Source organism: Erigeron canadensis, chromosome 2 (genome assembly GCF_010389155.1).
Source record: "Erigeron canadensis isolate Cc75 chromosome 2, C_canadensis_v1, whole genome shotgun sequence".
NCBI lineage: Eukaryota > Viridiplantae > Streptophyta > Magnoliopsida > Asterales > Asteraceae > Erigeron > Erigeron canadensis.
Window position 1 is genome coordinate 40335602 of NC_057762.1, and position 24400 is coordinate 40360001.

General features: G+C 33.6%; 3 protein-coding genes across 3 annotated transcripts; 2 read left to right on the top strand and 1 right to left on the bottom strand.

The window, feature by feature from the left end:
- Positions 1-11576: 11576 nt before the first annotated feature.
- LOC122589660 (aldehyde oxidase GLOX1-like) lies at positions 11577-13477 on the top strand. The gene has a single exon (XM_043761979.1). It carries the CDS (start codon positions 11711-11713, stop codon positions 13310-13312), a length of 1602 nt encoding a protein of 533 aa, XP_043617914.1. The 5' UTR covers positions 11577-11710; the 3' UTR covers positions 13313-13477.
- Positions 13478-16395: 2918 nt separating this feature from the next.
- Positions 16396-17485, bottom strand: LOC122586984 (histone H3.3). Its single transcript, XM_043759036.1, has 4 exons — positions 17374-17485; positions 17094-17254; positions 16906-16996; positions 16396-16782 (listed from the first exon to the last, which is right to left on the bottom strand). The coding sequence occupies exons 2-4, from the start codon at positions 17240-17242 to the stop codon at positions 16612-16614; spliced, it is 411 nt and encodes a 136-aa protein (XP_043614971.1). The 5' UTR covers positions 17243-17254; positions 17374-17485; the 3' UTR covers positions 16396-16611.
- Positions 17486-21523: 4038 nt separating this feature from the next.
- Positions 21524-23791, top strand: LOC122588261. Its single transcript, XM_043760379.1, has one exon. It carries the CDS (start codon positions 21524-21526, stop codon positions 23789-23791), a length of 2268 nt encoding a protein of 755 aa, XP_043616314.1.
- Positions 23792-24400: the final 609 nt, after the last annotated feature.

Sequence of the window (24400 nt, forward strand, 5' to 3'; positions counted from 1 at the left end):
ATTAGTGAATGCTTGTTATGATGAATGATTGTAATAATGAGTAAGTCCACGATTAGTGGCATAACGTAAAGCCCATGTTGATGGCATAACGAGTAAGTCCATGATTAGTGGCATAACGTAAAGTCCATGTTGATGGCATAACGAGTAAGTCCACGATTAGTGGCATAACGTAAAGTCCATGTAGATGGCATAACGAGTAAGTCCACAATTGTGGCATAACGTTGTTGATAACGAAATTGTTTAACGTGTATATTGTGTATGAACGATTAGTTGTAACGTAACGGTTGTTATCCCGACACTGTTATTTTAACGTTAAACCTACAAACTCATCAACTTTATGTTGACACGTTTTAGTACACTTTTCAGGTGAATAAGTTAATGGAAGACGTATTAGATGATTTATAGCTTGATTTGTGCTAGGATTGGACTTGGGTCAAGACTTCATGGATCCGTGATTCATAGTTCCCTATTATGGGTTATGCTTAGAATCATTTACTATCTTTGGAACTATTCTTTTGTAAACGTTTGATGGATGTGCTCCTTATGCATTTTTGTATGATCTCGGAATTGTAATTGAATGAATTATGGATTATCCAATCCTTTTAAATGCATTTTAGATGGTCTCTACATAATTTCCATGTCGTGCTGTGCTTAGTATGTAACCCTCATGAGTCCGCCTTGTTGGGGTGTTACACATTTATAATAAGAGTTAATTACTAAAATGGTACCTAACGTTTGCGCCATATTACTGGTTTCATACATTTCCTTTCGAAATTACGCTGATCATACCCAACATATGCAAATCTCCACTCGGACCATACTGCAGGCTAACGCCGTCATGTGGCAGTTAAAAACCCTCACGTGACTTGCACGTGAGGGGTAAAGATGTAATATCGTGTTTTTAATTACTTAAATGGTACCTAATGTTTGCACGATATTGCCGGTTTCATACCTAATGTTTCTTAATTACTTAAATGGTACTTAATGTTTAGTTATTAATTTTTTTTATTTTTTTATTTTGAAAGGTGAATTCCGCTTTTAGCCAATGTCTTAAAAACTGGTATTTTAGTCATACTGGTGTGGAAATATCCAGATTATTAGAAATATCGGCCGGTATTTACCGGTATTTAAAACATTATTTTAAGCTTCGTGTCGCAGTAAATACTGACCAGTATATCTGGTATTCCTGGAATATTCCGGTGTTACCATTGCGGTATTTTCGGTATTTTCAAAAAAGAAAATTTGAAAATTTTTATAATTGTTTTTATGATACTTTATTGCTATTTTTTGTTATTTGTGAACTTTAAACTAATATTTTGTTATTAAAAACCTATTTGGTATTATTTTTCAGTGGATTATAAGTGCATTTTGACTATTTTCGTTAAATTGTAACAAGTTTTGGAAAATTTCTATGAAAGAAAAATAAATCAAATTAAAAAATGTCGTACCGGCCGGTATTTTCGGTAATACCGATAATACCAGAAATTTTTCCACACCAGTATGTTTAAAATACCAGTTTTTAAGACATTGGATTGAAGCGAAATTCACCTTTCAAAATAAAAAAAATTAAAATTAATAACTAAACATTAGATACCATTTAAGTAATTAAGAAACATTAGGTATGAAACCAACAATATCGTGCAAACTTTAGGTACCATTTTAGTAATTAAGAAACGCGATATTATATCTTTACCCCTCACGTGCAAGTCACGTGGATGGGTTTTTAACGGCCACGTGACAGCGTTAGCCTCCAGTATGGTCCGAGTGGAGATTTGCATACGTTGGATATGATCAGCGTAATATCGAAAGGAAAGGTATGAAACCAATAATATGGCGCAAACGTTAGTTACCATTTTTGTAATTAACTCTTATAATAATGTTCTGATCAATCCATATGTACTTTTCTACTTCTCTTCCCGGTTATATATATTATAAGCTAAAGAGTACGTACTGTCGGTACGCGCGGTCTTCATCTTCGTTGATGATATTATTCCCAACTTCTATACATCCAACAATCTCCCTCTTCTCTAGATTGTGTATTGACTCACGGTATCTGCCCCCGTCTATAATTAGCATGGCAAAAATACTCGTGTCCAATATGGAATTCGATACTCGAACCCGATTTGACCAAGAAATCACCGAGTTTACTGGAGAAGGGACGGGTATGAGGATATAAATTTTATTTTTCGATGAGGATGGGAACGGGTATAGGAAACCGTAAATCCCCTATTTTCAAACCCAAAAACACAATATATATTTATTAGAATCACTTTAAGTTTTTTCTATATGTTAAATATATTTAAAGTTTAGAGCTTTTCGTTTAGTATTTTTTCTATATGTTATACTTTATTTATCAGATACTTAACATAAATATTATTATACATTTTGCTACTTATCTTATACTACGATGAATTTATGTTTATTCAAAAAAATATCTCCGACCTGATGGAGACATGTATAGAGATATAATTTAACTCCCCGACAAGAATGGAAACATGAATAAAGATTAGGACTAATTACTTGAAAAGTCCCTCAACTTGTCACTGAAACCTTTTCTGGGGTTCCAACAAAAAAAATTTTCTATTTGAGGGTATGAAAACGGCTAAAATTACTATAGTAGGACCGTGACCACTTTTTGCTGACGTGTACAGTAGCTAGCCGGTTTTATCCTTATTTTTAAGGGCTAATTACTTAAAAAGTCTCTCAACTTGTCATTAAAACCTTTTTTGGGGCTCCAACAATTTTTTTTTTCCAAATTAGCCACCTTTTTATATTCCCTTGTACCATATGACATCTAGCCACTTCCATTTCAAAACCACCACTGCCGGCGTCATAAACTTTATGGTGGCGGCTATGGAGATTTGCGGTGGTGTTAAGTAAAAGGTTCAAATCTTTAACTTGGGTTGTTTAATAAGAGTTGAACATGAGAATGGTTAAATGGGGACAAAGATACAATCAAGATTATTCAAATTGTTTCATGAGTTTTGTGGTTGGATCTTTGTCGTGGTGGTGGTGGGGTGGCCGGAAAATTTGTATGTTATTTTTTATTTTCCGATGATGTGATTATAATGGTGATGTTGATGATGAGCTGACGTTACCATAGGGAATATGTGATTATGACATCCCAAATCTGTAATGGCAAAAGGGTAGTCGAATTTAGGTGGTGTCGGCGGTAGAATGGTCGGAGGTTATGAAGATGGAACCCAGAAATATATATATTATATTTTGGTGTTTTGTATAGAGACATGACTTGGAATTTCTATGTAATCCATAAATGAAATAAAATAAAAGAGAAATTACATTCAAAATACTTTTCGACCGGCTACTTACACGAGACCCCACAATATTAATTTTAGTCGTCTTCATACCCTCAAATAGAACTTTTTTTTGTTGGAGCCCCATAAAAGGTGTCAGTGACAAGTTGAAGGACTTTCCAAGTAATTAGCCCTATTTTTTAACTAGCTACTTGTACGGAACCCCATAAAAGAGATTTTAGCCGTTTTTCTTCCCCCGAATAGAACTTTTTTTTGTTTGAGTCCCAAAAAAGGTTTCAGTAAAAAGACTTTTCAAGTAATTAGCCCTAAAGATTACAAATAAAAACCAGACGTAAAATAGAGATTGATCTCTATAATACTCGTCCATTGTCAATTGTCATCCCTATCTATAATTCAAACCTCAACACATTAAAGATGTTTATTGACATCAAATGGATTACTGACCTCTCCCCTTAATCAATGTAGAGGTCCTAGCTAGGCCTAGCTAGTTCTAGGCACAGTATTAACAAACGCTATCTGTACTTTCTATAAATTCAAAAACTATGACAAATAAAGATTAAGACTTTTATATATGCGTGATGCACGGATTGACTTATAATATTTAAATTTACAATTCAATTTTTTATAATAAAGTTTGTTCTTTACATGGAATATAATCTTTATCATCTATGCTGGATAATATATGTTCTATGGTTATTAAGATTAGAATCGAAAAACAATATTTACATTAATAAAAAATTCATATATATCAACATTCATGTACTATAGATAAGCTTTATTACCTACAACTATATGAATAGATTCGATGACCATTAAGATATATCGTTTAATTACTTCGATAAAAATGGTTGATTGATTTATTCTTATTTTATTATTGGACATTTAATATATATCCTTCCACGTTATAATAATTTCTCAATCACTATCTGTATCAAAAATATATAAGTTAATTTATTGCTTTGTTATTTGATTAGGTGTATAAACATATAGATAAATTGGACACAATATAACAACTTCAAAAGTTTGACGTCAATTGATATTTTTATCAAGCAATTCTAATATAAGGAAAGAAAGAAACAAATTGCTCACCGTAATTTTTCACGGGTTTCGAACCCCAATATCTCAACTATGTATGGGGAGGTTAAAATCTAGGCAGACCTTACCCCTACCAAAATAGAAAGAACGCTTCGACGTTCTACCTAGATAGTGGAAAAGGACCTCTCGCCATTCATGGGATGAGGATCTAAACATTTGTAGCTGTAACACCCCAAATATTTTAAATTATAAATATAATAATTTTATTATAGTTTTGCCTTTAAAATGATTTCCTAGTATTTTAATTTAAGAAATGAGATTGTTTTAGTTGGAACCTTAATGGCTAACGGGTATAATACCATTTTTATTTTGACACAAACGTGTCTAAGCAGGATGTTGCCACCACCCTCTCTATTTTATGATTCATCCCTCTACTCCCACCAACTTCTTCTACTTCTTCTTCTCTTTATCTTTCAACCTTCTATTCAATGTGAGTTTATTTTCAGATTCATTCAAGAAATACTCCAATAAATCATTATCAACATCTTCAAGTGGCTAGAAATTGAAATTGAAGGTTTTGTTTGTGGTGGTGGTGGTGAGAGGGCCGAAAATTAGAAGATAGAAATAAAGATAAAGTAGTTTATATTCATATTTCCATCTAGTTAATAATCCTTGAGGCATGGTGAAGTTGATTCTTCTTTGAGAAATTAGGGTTCTTGGAATTCAATTGATCTGGGGGTGTTTGGTTCTAGCATAAAGAAGAGAAAGATTGAAAAGAATTGAGTATGTAATTGCATGTCATCATCTAGTTGATCACCATCTCAAGTAAAAGGTAATTCTAATTATTTTGATTGTTTTAGTTAGGGTTCTTAGAATTCAAATTGATTAGGGTTTTTTCATCAAAGTAAGTTATTTTGATATATTTAAAATTAGGGTTGATGATGTTGACGAAATTTGGGTTTTTTTTATATAATATGAGTTATTTTGATTTAATACAAATTAGGGTTCATGGAAGTTAATCAAATTGGGAATTTTAGTGGGATGATCATATTGTTGTTATGTTGTATGAATATTTTGATGGTAAAGTTGTTGGTAACTTTCATAGTCTAAGATATAAAAGTGATGGTTTTGGTTAATAATGTGAAATGACCTTGTTAATATGGTCATAATTAATATATAGCTAAAATGAGAATATTAAAGTGGCTTAACTCAATAAGAAAATAAGATTGGGATGAGAATTAGGATGCTAGTAATGTTAGTGATATATGGCTAGATGACCTTGTGTTTGAGGTGATTTATGGTTAGTTGACCCTATATTCATATTGTAATTATTGCTAGGTTGAAAGCGATAATATAAGTTCATGTGGTCATCTTCAATTCGGTATTGCGTTATTGAGGTGAGTACTTTTATAAATGATTATTCACATGTTTAGTCAATTACATGATGATGGTGGTGGAATCTATATGTGGTATTTGGATGATGAGATAAAGACCATACAGGGTATGGTCTATTATGAAAGACCTTACGGGGTATGACAATGTAACTTAGATGTGTATGGGATGATTAGTTGGTTGTTTGAACGTATAGGAATACATACTTGCGTAATTGTGTAGACTTTATGATTTGAGACCCATGGTAAAGTGATGAATATACTATTAGATGATATAAGACCATATGGGATATGACAATGTGTTTGAATGTTGGATAGTATGTTTTATATGATGATTGATTACATGGTTTCACATTTTTGTGTTGATATGAAGGTGTTTATGGATGAAATGATTGTGTGCTAATATAGGTTCTATTTCTCATCCTTATATATTTGATTTCAATATGTGCATATTTGTGTATAAACGTACTCACTAAGCGTAAGCTTATTCTTTTAGTTGTTTACCTTTCGATAGGTGGTTTTGGTCTTTTGGAATGTGGAACAAAGAGAAGGTATTTGAGTAATTGAAGTGAAATGTGGTTTGAGAGTATATGTTAGCTTTTAGCGGAAAAATGGTAATGTGGTTAGAACCCATAGTGATCTCCTTTGAACTCTTGGCTCTTGGTATAAATTGTGTCCTTTTGATGAAATTGTTTTAAAGTCAAGTATTTGAGTCATGGAGTCTTGAATTGAAATGATTTGTATGGTGATATAGTGTAAATGATGTATTCTGTCAATTTGGGTAAAGACGGGTAAACGACCCGTTTCGTTATAAATTTTACACTTAATCAAATGAAAGCTTTTGGATTGTTGAATCATGTATCTTTAACTCATTTTTAAGTTTGGCAAATTGGTTTAACGTTCGGAAATGATGGTTAAACTTTGCAAGTTGTATGAAATGTCGAAATTGGTGTTTTTGATGTCCGGTATAAAAATGCGGCACATATTTTGGTCCATGCGACGCATTTTTGGATGTCTGAAATCTGGGAACATTCTGAGAAAAAAATGTGGCGCATATTTTAATGCATGCGGCGCATATTACCTATCAAAAAATTTTCTTATTTTTCGTAAAATGAGTTTGGGTCGTTTCAATAGCAATTCTAAACATACAATTACAATGTTTATATATAATTACACATAGTAGAAAGTGATGCAAGCTACGGCTTCTAGAGTTGCTGGTGGTATGCTAAAAGAAAGCAATAAATTGAATTCGAATTGTATATATATAACATTGAATTTGTAAAAGTTAGGAAACTAATAGATATCTAATAGATATCCTACATAGAATTAATTATGTTTCGGTGAATTTTGTTAATATAATACGGATAATTTAATATTCTAGTTTAAGTATGATATAAGTATCATGGTTTAAAATGACACTGTCGCTTTAATATAACGCCACATGTCGATTAAAGAAAGTTGTAATCCTGTTTTAGTTTATTGGTGTATACTCGAACTATAAGTTTTTTCTAGAAAACTAACTACAAAATCTACACAATTTCCACAAAATATTTATATAGTGTATGTTGGAAAAAATTATAAGTTAGCCCAGAGCTGAGAGTAAAAAAATATCTTAATTATATCTTAATCTTAATATATAATATAAGACAGTTGAACTAATAAATTATTAAGCAATCAAATCGCTCAATTTTATTAAATTGATTTTCGTTTATGTCATCATTTAATTTAATTATAAGTTAAAAATCCTAATAGTTACTATCCAAATATATTATTATATATTAGTATTTGTAGAAAAAGTCTCATTCATTTACATTTTTTGTTTTCCATCAATAATTTATACTTTTTAGCCCTGAATACTTAATTTAATCTGTTTTCAGCCATCAATTTGAAAATATTTTTTAAAATTTTAATTATTTAATTAATTAAAAAATTTAAAATTTCAACATATAATATATTTTCTACAAAAAACTATTTTAAAAGATGAAATATAATATATATGTTCAATGTTCTAAAAGTATCTTCTTTTAAATTTCCTTTTACTTACTCTTTGATAAACGCCTAATTAGCCTAATTTTAAGATATGAAAATGACATGTTTTGTGAAGGTTAATAGACGATTAGGACGTGTTTATGTTTGTTTAAGTGTTCCAGGTCATTTGTGAGAATTTGGACCTAAATGGATCATAAACAAGTCAAGCAAAGTCAAGAATCAAGTCAAGAAGTGTCAAAGCAAAAATCTGGAAAATTGCCAATTCTGGGGCACAGTGCAGGACGCCCAGGTGACAGTGTGGGACGGCCCTAGCTGCACAAAAAATTCCAAAAATTAGGGATTTAATTATTTTTCAGTTTATATTATCATCATTCATGAACCGGGAAGTTATCCTTCACACTTTTCACATACTTGGAACAGTTTTTCATCCTCTCAACACCCCAATATCACTATCAATTCATAATTCCATGGAGATTCAAGCCCTAATTGAAGAATTAATGATAAAGATTTTAGGCTAATTCTCTTTTGATCATTCTCATGTGAACAATTATGTAAGATAATTGTATTCAATCTTTCTTATGTTCAAGTTGGATTAGATGTTTAATTCTTAATTGTGTTTTGCATCTAATGTTGTTTGGATTTGAATGAATGATTACTTGTTTATAACTTTGAATGAATTTCATCTATCTTTTGATTTCAAATTATTGTTTATCATGGATTATTGAAAGAATCTTTATGAACTTGTAATCTTGTTAATGAAAGGATAATTTAGTTGTGTCAATTCCCCGGTTTTCATTATCGTGAATCATCACAACCTAATTGATTAATTCTTAGCATTCATTCAATCCAAGCTTATAACGAGTCATGTCTATGTGATTTCCAACGAACATAAGTTAGGTTATACTTTTAAAAACGTAATTTGAAGCATGAGAATGATCCTTTTTATTATTATTGTTTAAGTTGTTAATTCAATCATCAATTGTAGTTTTAATTCAATCAATCAAACAATCGGTTTTAAGTTTATGTCTAGTTTATTTAATTTTGTAAATTCTTTGACACTTTCCTATTATTTCATGAGGATATAATACTCGACTTACCTGTATTAGTTATAGGTATTTAGTTTATATTTTTACATATAAACTTATATATTTAATAATATATCTTATTTTTAAAATGTTATAAACAATCCTTGTAATCACATATCTCGATTTTCTTAAATTTTCAAATTTGACTTTTCTTGATTTTTTATTATATAAAAATAAATATAGATTTACATATATAATATCAATGTCGACTACATGACTAAATATAAATATTACTTATAAGAAAATATTATAAATTGATGCACATAAATGTCGTACATTGATATCCCAATACAATATTGATAATGTCCTCCAATTTAATAATATATTAAATTAGATTTTTATAAATTATATATATTAATATTTAATATAAACACAATATAAACTCTAGATACCTATCCTAGTAGGAGGATAAACCCCCCAACAAAAACAGACCAAAGACACGACATTTAATTAGGATAAAACCATGTCCATATACAAGACTCAAACTTGCTTTACTGGAAGACTTTATTTGTACAATACTTTGAAATGTCTTTTCTATGTTTCAAACTTAAGATCTCAATCATGAAAAGTTGATGTTCAATCATTGAGGTATAAGGGGAATAATTCTTAGGCTATCTCCAATGCTAAGGACGCCCTTGAGTTGCCACATCATATCCTTACAAATCCTTACACATCCTTAAAATCCTATAAATTTAGCTCCAATCATACAAACATCCTTACATATCCTTTAACTCCACTAAAAACAAAAAAAATATAAGTATCAAAAAATCTTTAGTTTTGAACAAACTTCAACCGCAAAGGATATTTAAGAGCACCCAAGGGCGTCCAAAAATATCCGCATTGGAGATAATCTTACAACTTGTATTATGAACTCCAACATAAATTATTTCCCTTCTTGATTTTTAAAAATTACCAAAATAATACTCTGTAGTAGAAAGCGAATTGGCACGAGCTCTATTGAGTACATGGCCCCTACCCTGCGCAAGCATCAAATGTGACAATGACGTTTAGCACACAAACTTTATTTCACTTTTTTTTCTTCCCTTGAGCACGAAAAAGTTAGAAGTGATCAACTACATCCTTAATAGATCAATGATCACAATATCATGTCACTCAACCTAATATCTATTTACTCGTATATTTATTTTCAATCTTTAGAATTTCTTTTCTCGATCTACATATAAATTATTTTATACATAGAGTATCACCCTGTAGCTTGTAGAACTTTTTAAATCATATGCTTCAATTAAATTAAATTTAATAAATTGTAGAAATTTTTTTCACCATTAAGTTTACATATTCATAAACTAACATTCTAATTGATTTCCTTAAAATATATCACCAATAAATTTTGCACAACTTATTAGATTTAAGTTATGCACTATGCAAAAAAAATAATATAAAATTGGATATAATATGGATACAAATAATTTTTATTGAAACTCTTAGATATCACATTAGATATCACATGTCACTCATACTAGAAAGTTTTAAAACTAAAAGATGTACATGCATATAGGATAACGAAAACGGTATCCGCGCGTTGCGACGGTGATGGAGGTGGAGGTGGCGGTTGTGGTAGTGATATACCTGACGGGCTCCACCCTTAGCTTTATGGGCTCCGCCCCGAATTTAAAAATTCGTCGAAAGTATATCAAATGACATCTCTAATTAAAGAGTATGAAATTTTAAGATCACTCATATAATTTTTATAATGTATCGATGTATGGTTTTTGAGATAAAAGATTTTGAATGAATTAGAGGAAAAAGAATGATTTATGGAGAAGAAATAAAAAAAAAAGAGTGGTTAACATTTGAGAAGAGAGAAATGATATTATAGTTATTTTAGGTAAATATAAAATAGATGGTTGACGCATTTTGAAAAAATAAATGTTGAAACTTAAAATCAATATTGAAATTTTAAATTCAATATTGAAAATCAAAAGTAGATATGTTTTATAATATAGTATAGATAGATGGATTTATCATTAATTCATTACGCATAAAAAAATTCCATCTAAATATTTTTTTGCTTTTATTATAAACGAAAATCGGTCGTACCTGTTAAAGTTGACTTAACATAGCATCTGAAAATTACCGTGGTCCAGTTCACATGTTTATTAGTTGGAGGCTTTGACATGACTGAAAGTTACGTACAGGCTTCACGTGTAATTTAATATTTTCTTCGAATCATTTGTTGTAAATGGCTCTTTTGGTTAAAAAGTATATCAAACAAAATTACTTCAAAGTAGTGTAATAAAATGGTATATCCTCACAGTTTTCTCAATATTTTGAAAAACAGACCGGACATTATACCAAATGTAATACGAGTAATATTTTGTCATTGGAAACAATCGGTAAGGCTATCTTCAATGTTAATTAAGAACGTCTTTATACATCTTTCAACTGTCACATCATATTTTTACAATTTTTTAAAATTCTTATAAATCCTTCAAATCTTTTAAAATCCTTATAAATCCCTATAAATCTTTCAAATCATTTAATTTTGCCTCAAACTATAAAACCATTTTTATATATCTTTACATACACTAAAAAATATTTAGTTTGAATAAACTTCAATGATAAAGGATATCATGAACAAGAGCACCTTTCCATTAGAGATAGCTAGTCTAAAATATACTGTATATAATTGTTTACATTTCCATCTATGTAATTTTGTTTTTTGTTGTTATATACTAGTACTAGCTAGATCAGGAGGACTTGCACCTCGAAATGCTCACATTAAACCATAAAATCAACATTTTCACCATACAGGTAAACTCAGGTTTATTCATATAAACTGTACTATTGGCATTTACCGGTGCCTGCTCTTTTTAAGGGAGCAACAGGTATCCAAGCCACTGCATCCTTGAACACAAACAAACAAGCTTTGAATAACTTATCCAAAAACTTAAAAACTCTTTCTACTTTCATTATGTATCTGCATCCACCCTTGCTCTACTTCCTCCTCCTTGTGCCACCATGTCTAGCCGCAGGCGGGTCGTGGTCTATGCTCCTTCCAAGCATTGGTATCTCAGCCATGCACATGCAACTTCTCCCTAACGATCGTGTTGTAATGTTTGATCGCACTGGCTTTGGCACCTCCCAAATATCCCTTCCAAATGGCAAATGTCATCACAACAAAACCGATTGCTCTGCCCATTCTGTCGAGTATGATGTTGCGTCTAACTCCATACGTCCACTTATGGTGCTCACGGATTTTTGGTGTTCCTCTGGAGCTTTAATGCCAGATGGAAAATTGACACAGACTGGAGGATGGGGTGATGGTTTTCGTGTTGTCCGAAATTACAAATCTTGTGATACATGTGACTGGCAAGAGATGCAAAATGGGCTGAATCAACCAAGATGGTATGCAACCAATCAGATACTGCCTGACGGCCGCCAAATTATCATTGGCGGCCGTGACACATTTAACTATGAGTTCTACCCTAAAAAATCTCCCACTGAGGGCTCATATAGTTTACCCTTCTTGGTTCAAACTAGAGAACCCAACAATGAAAATAATTTATATCCATTTGTTTTTCTCAATACAGACGGCAATTTGTTCATTTTTGCAAATAATCGTGCTATTTTATTTGACTACTCAAAGAACCGGGTCATAAGGACATACCCAACAATACCAGGTGGTCAACCAAGGAATTACCCAAGTACTGGCTCTGCAGTACTACTGCCATTGCGGGTAACAAATGGGATGGTAAATGTGGTAGAAGTATTGGTGTGTGGAGGTGCACCCAAAGGATCATTTATCAATGCTTTAAATGGAAAATTTGATAGAGCCTTGGATACTTGCGGTCGGATCAGAATATCTGACCAAAATCCCCAATGGTTCATGGAAATCATGCCTTTTGCGCGAGTGGTGAGTGACATGTTGCTGCTCCCAAACGGCCATGTATTAAACATCAACGGTGTGTCGGCTGGGACTGCAGGGTGGGAGCTTGGGAGGAATCCGGTTCTGCATCCAGTAGTTTATCGACCCGATAACCCAGTTGGGTCTAGATTTCAGGTGCAAAATCCAGGAACCAAACCTCGAGTATACCATTCTGCAGTGGTTTTATTAAGAGATGGTCGGGTGCTAGTTGGTGGTAGTAATCCGCATGATAAATACATATTCTCGAATGTACTTTATCCAACAGAATTGAGCTTGGAAGCATTTTCACCTTCTTATTTGGATTCAAGCTCCCTAACACTACGTCCCAACATAATCTCACCCAAAACCAGAACAATGGTGCACTATGGTCAAAAGATGGTTATCAGATTTACCGTGCCAGGCCCTGTAGATTTGCATTCGGTGTCTGTGACAATGATAGTACCATCATTTAACACGCACTCGTTTTCTATGAATCAGAGGTTGTTAGTCCTTGACAACGCCAACTCCACCAATTTGGTCAGGCAATCTTACTATACTGTCGATGTGACCACCCCTCCCTCTGGTAACATTGCTCCAGCTGGTTATTATCTTCTGTTTGTGGTTCATAAAGAAATCCCAAGTCCTGGCATTTGGATCCGAATTCAGTGATAAAAAAAAACTATACAGCATTATCTGTCTGGTATTTATTGCAGTCGTTCATTGTTACATACTTTGATTATTCCATCATTTATCATCAAGTGTAGATATATTTCTTCTGTAATTGTAACTCAAAATTCATAAGTGATAAAAGATCGTTTCATGTGTTGTTCAAAATGAATTTATACTCTTAAAGCCAATGTAAATAAAACTTAATAGAAGCTATAATTAGGAAGTAATATATAGAACTCATTTTACGTAGGCCAGAAACTAATCACCTTCCCGGCTTTGCTTAATAAGTTACAAAAAAAAAAAAAAAAAAAAAAAAGAAGCCCTTCCTGCGTCATGATAGACCCTATTTTTGAGAAGCAAGATAGGCCCTTATATTATATCTAGGAAATATATCATCTGGTTTTTTGAGTCAAAAAAGTTTTTAAACAAAGAGAATCACATAATGCATTTGATTGTTATGCCTCTTTATTAAACTTATATGTTTAGGTCACTGTTACTTCAATTCTTCCTTTTTAATACAACTGCAGCATCATATCGTACGGCATCAAAACATGATTACTATTAAATACAGGGGAGAAATTACATGAAATTTTGGGATCTTAGACAAGACTTAATTAGCGAATATATACTCTTATTTGAGCTTGTTTAGTGGGAACAATAAAAGTACGTGGCCCATCAGTCCATCAATGTGGGTATGAGTATTTTTCAAACTAATAACACAACTCTGTTAAATCATGATCCATCCTGGTCCCTGGATAAGGCTTAATTAGCCTATACAAAGTAATGGGGTTTCGATTAATCCCCATATGAGCCTGGACTTTAATTGTGGAAGTAAACAATTCTCTAAGTGAAGTAGTAGCAGCACTAAAATGTCTGCAGTTACGATTCATGGATTGCCATTCCATGTTAGAGCGGCATCCTATGAAAGGAAATCGGTGATCAGTTTGGAAGGTCTGTATAAGTAGCTCAAAAATTAACGTATAACTGAATCCATGTAATAAAAACAAGAATCAAGGCTGATTTAGCATTTCCAAAAAGTGAAAGTATTAAGGCCACAAAAGTATGTAATTAACCTATAAATCTAAAGCCAGGTGCCACCTACCATCCATAGTAAGTATATGGGTCCTGCCTTCTTGGATAACACAGATTGATGAACTTTTTCACAGGCCAGCAATATGACTTGTTAGGAACATAGGAACTTATGATAGAGTTCAATTTTTTATGTATGATATCAAAGGTTGCAAACAGAGTTATGATTCCGTGATGAGCTTCAAAACATCAGTCTAATCATATTCATGGCACGCACATGGAAACGTAATTGTCCCCCTTCTAAATGTAGTACGAGTATGTGACTTGTAGACATCAATCCATAATTGCCACTTGCAAACATATTAATGACAAGAATCACATTTCTGTTGTGTTCAATCCCTTGGTCCCTTGCCTCTTTGGTGTCAATTCAATCTGTGGCTATCAATTTAAAAGGCAATGAAATGTAGGACTTTTCCCTTTTCATTAGGGATCTAGCTAAAAAGATCAAAACTTTCTTCTGAAGTAAAAGGTAGTCGCGTATATCTGTCAGAAATTATCTGGAGTCGTTTATAACATTCATTATAAAGAGGAGATATCCATATGCATCACCCCTGTACCAAGAATTTGTTGACTCGCCATCAGTCAAAATAGGTAATAGTCAAAAGATCTCACTACAAACTAGATTCACCATTCTTATGATCAAAACTCAATTTTGTTTTCTCCATTAAACTATAAGCTCAAATACTGTTGCATATACGGGTATTGCATTGCTAAAGAATGCCAATAAGAAGGATGATATTGGAGAGATCGAATGGGCAAACTCACAAAATATGTGGTAAAATATGTATGGTTTGGTTCACTGTCATACCTTCAGTTTAGCAAATGCCACATTGTAACCTGGTTTGGTACACCAAACCACCCATTAGGCCACTTGTGCTTTCAAAGAAACCATCATTGATGATACTAAATGACACAAATATCACCTTTAAACCATGGTAATATGCTTGAAAGACAAGAAGAGATGGAGTTATATTAAAATGTAACAACACTAGAATTTGTTCTGGTTAAACCAAGTATTAATATGACCTATTGTTTACCGGCTAATAAATAGGGACACAATGTTTGTTCATCTCAAAATTCCGATCGTTCATGAGTTGGTTAAACCCAATACTGAATCCAAAAACTGACATACAAAAGGCATAACGGGTTCCTAATCTATCACCATTTGCAATAGTAAATCACACATAATCAGTTAGTGAGACGAGTCCTCACTCAATCTTCATGAGTTCCTAATCTATCACCAAATTAGCAGTGTAACGGTAACACAAAAACTACCAAGGTAAAACACAAAATTTACTCAACAACAATGGATATGTAAACAGAGAGGGATCCTGCCCTGTTCGGGCTACTTGGCGAGTGTCGAGTCGAGTCTTTGGCTTTGAGCAATGATGTAAGCAGCCCAACTGGTATATCTATGGTGATTTCTAAACGTTACCCTTCCCTGACCTTTCAATATGTTTACCCAGCCAGTCTTTAACCCTGGTATTTTGCCACACATACCATCTGAAATGGAGTGATGTAACATGCTTTTAGTTAATAGCTTTCATTCTTTTGTATCAAACTCAATCAGAAGTGTTCTCTCTACCCAGAGTTAATGGTTTTTGGCATAATTCATCATCTTCCGATATATTTTACCCGAGGAATTTGCTAATTTAGTGTCACATCCTGTATGTGAGTAAATAGGAAAATGCAATCAATGAACATAACTGTCCTTCAATGGGTTCTTATTCAGTAAGCTACAAAATCTTCCGATAAATCTTTCCCTTCAATGCGTTTACATGAAAACAGGCTTTATTCAACATTATTGGCAGGCCCTCAGGTGTAAAGATGCAAAATTTCATTTGGTAAATGTAGTACCACCAGCCACACCAGGCATATTATCACAAGTAAAATTTAATGCCTTAAATGGATATCATATCAGAAAACAGTAGGCTTTGGATCATTCATGAATACCACCGCATTAAACAATCATCAATTCAATGAAAAGCAGAACATAAAAGAGAATGCAACAGCTTTATAGAAGAATATTATTATCAAATATAACCAAGTTCTATATAAGAGAATTCACATGATCACATTCCTAAACCATTATCATAAAGCCTGCTACATAACAGGTTCAGTATGTAAAGAAAACATACTCCAATGCAACACACGAACCAAATCAAACTACTTCTTAAAACTACTATATTCTATAAGCGAAAAATATCAAACTAAGCACGCTCCCCACGGATACGCCTGGCCAATTGAATGTCCTTGGGCATTATCGTCACACGCTTAGCGTGAATTGCGCAGAGGTTAGTATCTTCAAATAGTCCCACAAGGTATGCCTCAGCTGCCTCTTGTAGTGCCAACACAGCATGGCTCTGGAACCTCAAATCAGTCTACACCCCAAAACAAATCCAAATTAACACATCTATACGACAGTTATTCAAAATATATATATATATATACAAACATATTCATATCATCATATAATAATATATGTAAAATATATACAAAATTACCTTGAAGTCCTGAGCAATTTCACGAACGAGCCTCTGGAACGGCAACTTACGGATCAAAAGCTCTGTGCTCTTTTGATACTTACGGATCTCACTGTAGTCATAATTAACGTAAATAATTAATTTTATGAAATTAGGGTTTGATAAAATAATAAAACTGACAAAATTAGGGTTAGGTGAGAGAGGATTACCGGAGAGCGACGGTTCCGGGACGATAACGATGAGGTTTCTTCACACCGCCGGTAGTCGGAGCAGATTTCCTAGCAGCCTTGGTAGCAAGTTGTTTCCGGGGAGCTTTTCCACCGGTGGATTTACGAGCAGTTTGCTTAGTACGAGCCATTTGGATTCAGATCTACAAATTAATCAACATAGAAAACGAAATCAAAACTGGAATTAACAAAATTAAATATATAATGCAACTAATTACGATTTACGAATTGATTATACGAAATTATAAGCAAGAAATTGTACCTTAATAAAATGGATTCTGAGTTTGGAGAGAATTGAACAAATTAGGGTTTCGAATTTGGGGGTAAATGATAATGCGTTGTATTTAGGGAAAATAAAGGGGGTATATATATGAAGGGTGAAAGCGTAGGTTACAAGTATGTATAACGGTTTGAAAGAGTCCTTGATCCATGAGGTTTGATTTCATTGGTTATTGTTTGTGTACGTGGATGGTTGTTATTGGTTAAAATTATTGTACACGGATTGAGAAATTTTGTGTTTCTTTTGTGAGTGTAGCTGTGTTTCTTTTGGTAGAGATGGTATTGGTCCAACTTTGTGGAACAAACTTTGGTTGACGAAGCCAATTTTGATTTTGATGAAGGTTTTTTTTTTGATAAACTCTTTTTTGGGTAATTATCACGGATTATTTATTCACTGGTTATTTTATGTTAGTTGAGAATTGACTGTGTCATGTCAACTTGTCAAGTATAAAGAAAATTAATGATATTTTTAAAATCAAATAAAATATTAAAAATATAATTTAATTTAAATTTTAAAAATATGAAAAATAACAAACTGGCAATTTAAAGAATATAAACAAAATCAAATTAAAATAATAATATTATGAAATAATAAAATAAGGTATAATTAAGATAATCATTATAATTTAAAAAGTGATAATTATATTTAGATTAAGTATTTAATATGATTAGTGATATGTGCAAAATTAAATTTTGGTAGTATATTTTTAATGATGTAAAACACGTTTAGTAGTATATTGTCAAAATCTAGTACTATGATCATCATAAGGGAAGGATGAAAGCAAAGGTCGAAGGCCGGTTGCCCAAATATCTAATCTGATCATGTGAGATAGCACAAGGGCTTAAGGCATTGGTTTGCTAAATCGACATACAAGAAGATTGATTGCAATCTTGCATTATGCATGGGTTCGAATCCCATTTCTTATGTTCTTTTAGGTAATCACCCCGGTTTCAACCCAGACAATTTAACTAAAATTTAAAATTTTTAAAAAAATGTAAAAAAATATATTTATATTTTGTAATTGACGATTTGAAGATACTAAATTAACTAACATCAATTTATATATATGAGTATTTATTGCATTAACAAAACATAAAAAGACATTTCCAATGATCAAAAAATATAAATTTAAAAAAAGCATTTAACTAGTGAGCTATTTATCTTTAAAAATATTACAATATTAATATGGCATCATAAGTAATATAAAAACTTTTTGGAAAAAAAAATGTAGACATTCTACATAATACTTTTTTTCTAAAAATAGTTTCAGAAGACAACTAGATTATTTGTAGCGTAATACGAGGGTTAAAAACTTTAATTTATCGTTATAACTTATAATATAATTAATAATTATAAATAACACATGTTGGAAATTTGACTGTAATCATCATAAGGGAATGATGGAAGCAAAGGTCGAAGGTACCTTTTTCAAAACTAGGTAATCATCCCGGTTTAAACCCGGACAATTTAACTAAAGTTTTTAAAATCTAGAAAAGAATGTAAAAAAATATATTTAATTTTTGTAATTGACGATTTAGAGATACTAAATTAACTAACATTAATTTATATATATATGATTACTTATTGCATTAACAAAACATAGAAAGACATTTCCAATGATCAAATAATCTAAATTTTAAAAAAAAGCATTTAATCCGTGAGCTATTTATTTTTAAAAATATTACAATATTAATATGACATCATAAGTAACATAAAAACTTTTTGAAAAAAAAAATGTAGACATTCCACATAATTCTTTTTTTCTAAAAATAGTTTTAGAAGACAACTAGATTATTTCTCGCGTAATACGCTGGTTAAACACTTTAATTTGTCGTTATGACTTATAATATAATTAATAGTTATAAATAACACATGTTAGAAATTTGATGATACTATTATTTTAAAAAATATTTTGTATCAAAAGTTATTTATACAATATGTATCTTAGTTATATCTTTTGTGATGGTATAAAGTTAAATATATATTACATGTTAAAATTTTAATATATTAGACCTACTTAATGACATGCTAAATTTTTATAGTATCGTAATTCAACAAATATAGATAAAATATCTTAAAAATGGTGATTTGCCATTATTTAATCTTTTATTTTGTTTTTATTAATATAGATACCGTATACATATCGGTAATATATTTTATTTAAATATCATAAGATATTAACGATGTAAAACTAAATACTTATAACTAATATTTATTACGTTATATAATAAAAATTCAATATAAACTTTTTATTTGATAAAATGTACGACATAAAACAAAAGAAAATAGTACTCGTATAATGTAAAAAATATATTAAAAAATGAGTTTTAAAAAGTATAATATTAAATATAATAATTATTTTCCATAATAACATCATTAAATAGTTTTTTTTTAATTATAAAAGGTAGGAAGTACTTTTGATAAGCCTCAAATTGTACATGTTTCCCCACACCGAATTAGACGTTTTGTACTAGTTTTATAGCCATTTATACTTGTTTTGTGGTACGTTATGGCATTTGCTAGTTGTTTCAGGCCTACAGCAGGTATATTGCCCCATATGGTAGAAAACAGCTCAGAAATGGTCCATATGCACTAACCGAAGAAGAACGAAGCTGAAACGGCAAAATTCTGCAAGACCTCGCGGCGCGAGGAGGGTATCTAGCGACGCGAGACAGGGTTTTCAATCCAGTAGCGGCGCGAGTGTCAAGACTAGCGGCGCGAGTTGGGCACTTTCGAAGTCAGAACTTTGGCCTGAAGGAGCTAGCGGCGCGACCCAAGACCCTAGCGGCGCGAGTTTTGACTGACATCACCATTTTCTCTCTCCTTGGGTATAAATACCATCCACCACTCCACCCAAACCCTACTCTGGACACTTTAGCTCACATACTTATACTCCAGCCGAATTTAAAAGGTTTTAAAAGAGTTTTTCACTACTCCAACATCATTTTGAAGACTTGAAGATTAATTTTAGCTATTGTTACTCATTGTAGCTCGATTGTAACTTCGGTTTGTATTTGTTCTCTATATTGGGTACATCATGTCTTCCTTTCTACTTCAATCTTTAGCTTTTAACATTATGAGGAGCTAAATCCTTATATATCTATGAAGATGAAGTGAAACAATTAGTTATGGTTGCATAGTATTTTGAATTCAAGTTGGTTTTACTTAACATTTTGTCAAGATCTAATGAAGTGATTTCTTCCACTTAGATTTGTGTTCTTGGTGATATTTGTGTTTTTCAATAGTGGTACTGGTTGAATGCAAGTATTATTTTAGTTGTTTGTCTAGGAACAATTTTTGCTAGGTCATGGTATGATAGTAAAGAATATAAGTTTAATAGAAATTACTTTGTTAAGTGAATTTAACGGTTGGTGGTACCACGTTTCTTTCACAAAGATAAAATTGTTATTTAAGTAGTCAAACAAACTAGTTAGTTCAAGGAAGCGTAATAAGGTTGGTGGTACCACTTGTTGCAAGGAATTAAATTGATTAGGTGATTGAGTCGATTTTACAACCGGAGTGCACGCCGGGTGTGTTTTAGTCTTGTCACGATTATTGTCACCAACAATATTGAATTTTGAGCTTAAACCATATGCAACCTAAACTTCTTGTGTAGCGGATTCGACATAGATGGCTTTTTAATTATTTGTTACAACTCAAAATATTTTCGCATACTCTCGATTGACACCGGTTGAGTATTTAATTTATTTTACTTGTCGGTTAATTAGCTTTCTGAAACGCAAAGTGACAACTCGGTCACAAACCAAACCTTCTCTTGATTTACATTTTTACAACCTAAGTACAACATTTAGTCCTTGTGTTCGATCCTGCTCTTACCCATTAACTATATTACATACGAACGGGTACACTGCCCGTAAGTGTGTGGTCGACAGTAAACGGTAGATCTTGTTATAAATTATTAAACGCGATTTCACACATCAAGTTTTTGGCGCCGCTGCCGGGGACTAATTTTTCGTACTTGTGGTTGAAATTTTGTGAATCGATCCTTTTTCGTGCTTTGCACGGAAAAGTTACTTGCTTTATTTTAATTTTAGTTTGCTTCATTGTACCTCAGGTGCTATTAAGGTTTCCATTTGTTGTGTTGTGATCGCAGGTTATTCTCAGGAAGTGGATGAGCACTAGAGCTTCGGGGAAACCGTTAGTGAAGGCCACATCTAACCCTGACAAACTCAAAAAGCACACCAAACCACAAACATCACACCCGTCATCATCCGCACCCACTTACATAGACACCACTCCTAGACCTAGACCCGACCGCATACCACACGAGACTTATTACGAGTCGGGAAGTACCGAGTGGGGTTACTATTCTGAAAAAGAAGAACCGACTTCCGATAGAACACCTACTCCACCCGAATCACCAAAACCAAACATCAACATGGCCGGACAACAAAATAATCCACCCGACCTTTTTAACACCAAAATCGAGGACTTACCTCGAACCATACCAACCTCTCGCCAATCCGCCATTGTTAGCCCCGCCATTGACACTTTCACCGTGAAAGGCAACCACTTGCAAATGGTCAAGGATTTGTGTTTTGACGGGAGAAACAAGAGGGATCCTCATGAGCATCTCGACAAGTTTGAGATGATTTGCAACTTGTTCAACTACGGGGAGAACCAAGCTAACAATGTCAAGATGAAGCTTTTTCCTATGTCTCTAGCGGGGGAAGCTCATAAATGGTTAAAAGGGTTAGCACCAAATAGCTTGACCACATGGGAGGCGGTTAGAGAAGCTTTGATTGAAAGATTCTTTCCGGCAAATCGGGAAAGAGAACTTAGGCTTATAATCCGTTCTTTTAGGCAAGATGAGGATGAGTCCATTGTTGAAGCTTGGTTAAGAATGAAAGATCTTTTGTGGAAATGCCTCGGGCATGGGGTAAGTGATACCGAGATTGTTGGCATATTCTTGGATGGAATGAATATGGAAAGTTATGAGAAGATGGTCATGACTTGTGGGGGTAGTACTACTTACAAGACTTCTAGTGAGATTTGGAAGATGTTTGAGGATATGGCTAAGGCTCAAGTTTCGAGGTCTCCTAGTAGGGATCGTAGGGATAAAAGGACACGTCGAGTGGTAGCCCGGGTTGATGGGGGAGAGACGTCCGAGGTAGTTAGCGAGATCAGAGCGCTCTCAAGGCACATGGATGAGAGGTTTTCGATGGTGGAAAACAATTTTGGAGGATTAGAGCGCGATGTTAAGATCATGGCCGGGGGATGTGTTCATTGTGGTGGACCACATGACGCCGATGAATGTGATCAAATGGTTAGGGAAGACGTAAATTATGTGCACAACCAAAGATCCGGTCAATATCAACCGCTTTTCCAACGTGGTGGCAACTACCAAGGCCGTCACCAAGGTAACTCTTCAAACTCTTCTAATTCTTTTTATAACAATCGTGGTGGCAACTCTCAAAATAGATGGCAAAAGGATGACAACCAAGGACCGCCTCAACAACAACAACCACCTTCACCTCCAAGGATTGATGACAATGGGGAAGACACCCCATCTCTTGCGGCCATGATGGCCAAGTTCTTGGATAAGCAAGAAAAAACGGAGGAGGCTCAAGAGAAGCGGAATGCTTCAATGGAGAACTATTCGAAACTTTTGAATGATAAGATTGGGGGTTTGCATGTAAAGATCGATGAGAGCAACCGGAACAACCATGCCTTGATATCTAATCTAGAAAAGAGGTTGGATAGGATGGGGAACTCTAAAAGGCAGCCGGGTACACTTCCAAGTGACACCCAACAAAACCCAAATCAAAGCCAGGGAGGGTCGTGGAGAAGTGGGGATGACAAGTACAAAGGACCCCAACACCGAAATGAGACCGTAAATGCAATAACAACACGGTTCGGTAAAGTAACCACTCCTCCTAAAGGTAACTCTTTTGTTCCTAACGCATCTCCTAGTGCAGAAAATTTCGATGAAGAATTTGATGATGAAGTGGAGATGGAGTCACCACCGGGTGTGACAACTACGGTTCCTAAAGCTACACCAATCAAGGAACCCGAAATCAAGCCTTACAAGCCCAAGGTTCCATTTCCTCAACGTTTGAGGAAGGAAAAGCTTCAAGACCAATACAACAAGTTCTTTGATATGATCAAGACGGTGACAATCAATGTCCCACTAGTTGACCTCATTTCGGGCATGCCTAACTATGCCAAATTCATCAAGGAGCTAGTAACGGACAAGAAGAAGCTAGATGAAGCAAAAGCAACCTTTATGAATGAAGAATGCTCGGCGGTGATTAAAAACAAGCTTCCACCAAAGCTTTCCGATCCAGGGAGTTTTCTCATTGCTTGTTCTTTTGGTACTAAATTATCTTGCAAAGCTTTAGCCGACCTTGGGGCTAGCATCAACTTGATGCCATATTAAGTTTTTACAAAGCTTTCGTTAGGGCGATTAAGGCCCACTAAGATGAGCATCCGCCTTGCGGATCATTCGTTCCAATACCCGATGGGGGTGGCTGAAAACTTGCAAGTGCAAGTGGGCCAATTTGTTTTTCTTGTGGATTTTGTAATTTTAGAGATGGAAGAGGACACCAAGGTGCCCCTCATTTTAGGCCGACCATTCTTGTACACCGCGGATGCTATCATTCGGGTGAAGGACAAGGAAATTTCCTTGGGTGTCGGGGATGATAGAATAGTGTTTAAAATTGAAAAAGCTTTGAAACATTCTTATTCCTCTGATGACACTTGTTTTAAGATTGATGTGATAGATGATGCGGTCGAAGTTGAGATGTTGGAGCTCGTAGGAATTGAAGATGGCACAAGAGATGAACGATGGGCTAGCATTGGTGAAGCGGATGTTGCTAGTGAACAAGTGGAAGAGATTGCGGAGATCTTGGCTATTAGCATGGATGAAACTCCATTGGATGAAGAGGAGTTTGAAGAAATTGAGGCAATCCCGAGTGGTAAGCTACCTACTTCGCTTGATAATCCTCCAACGGATCTGGAACTCAAGCCATTGCCCGATCATCTAGAA

Coding starts and splice junctions, on each gene's coding strand:
- LOC122589660 (XM_043761979.1), top strand. CDS start 11,711: ATGTATCTGCATCCACCCTTGCTCTACTTCCTCCTCCTTGTGCCACCA.
- LOC122586984 (XM_043759036.1), bottom strand. CDS start 17,242: ATGGCTCGTACTAAGCAAACTGCTCGTAAATCCACCGGTGGAAAAGCT. Junction 16,997..17,093: donor CCCGGAACCGTCGCTCTCCG/GTAATCCTCTCT, acceptor TTATGACTACAG/TGAGATCCGTAAGTATCAAA. Junction 16,783..16,905: donor AAATTGCTCAGGACTTCAAG/GTAATTTTGTAT, acceptor TTTGGGGTGTAG/ACTGATTTGAGGTTCCAGAG.
- LOC122588261 (XM_043760379.1), top strand. CDS start 21,524: ATGAGCACTAGAGCTTCGGGGAAACCGTTAGTGAAGGCCACATCTAAC.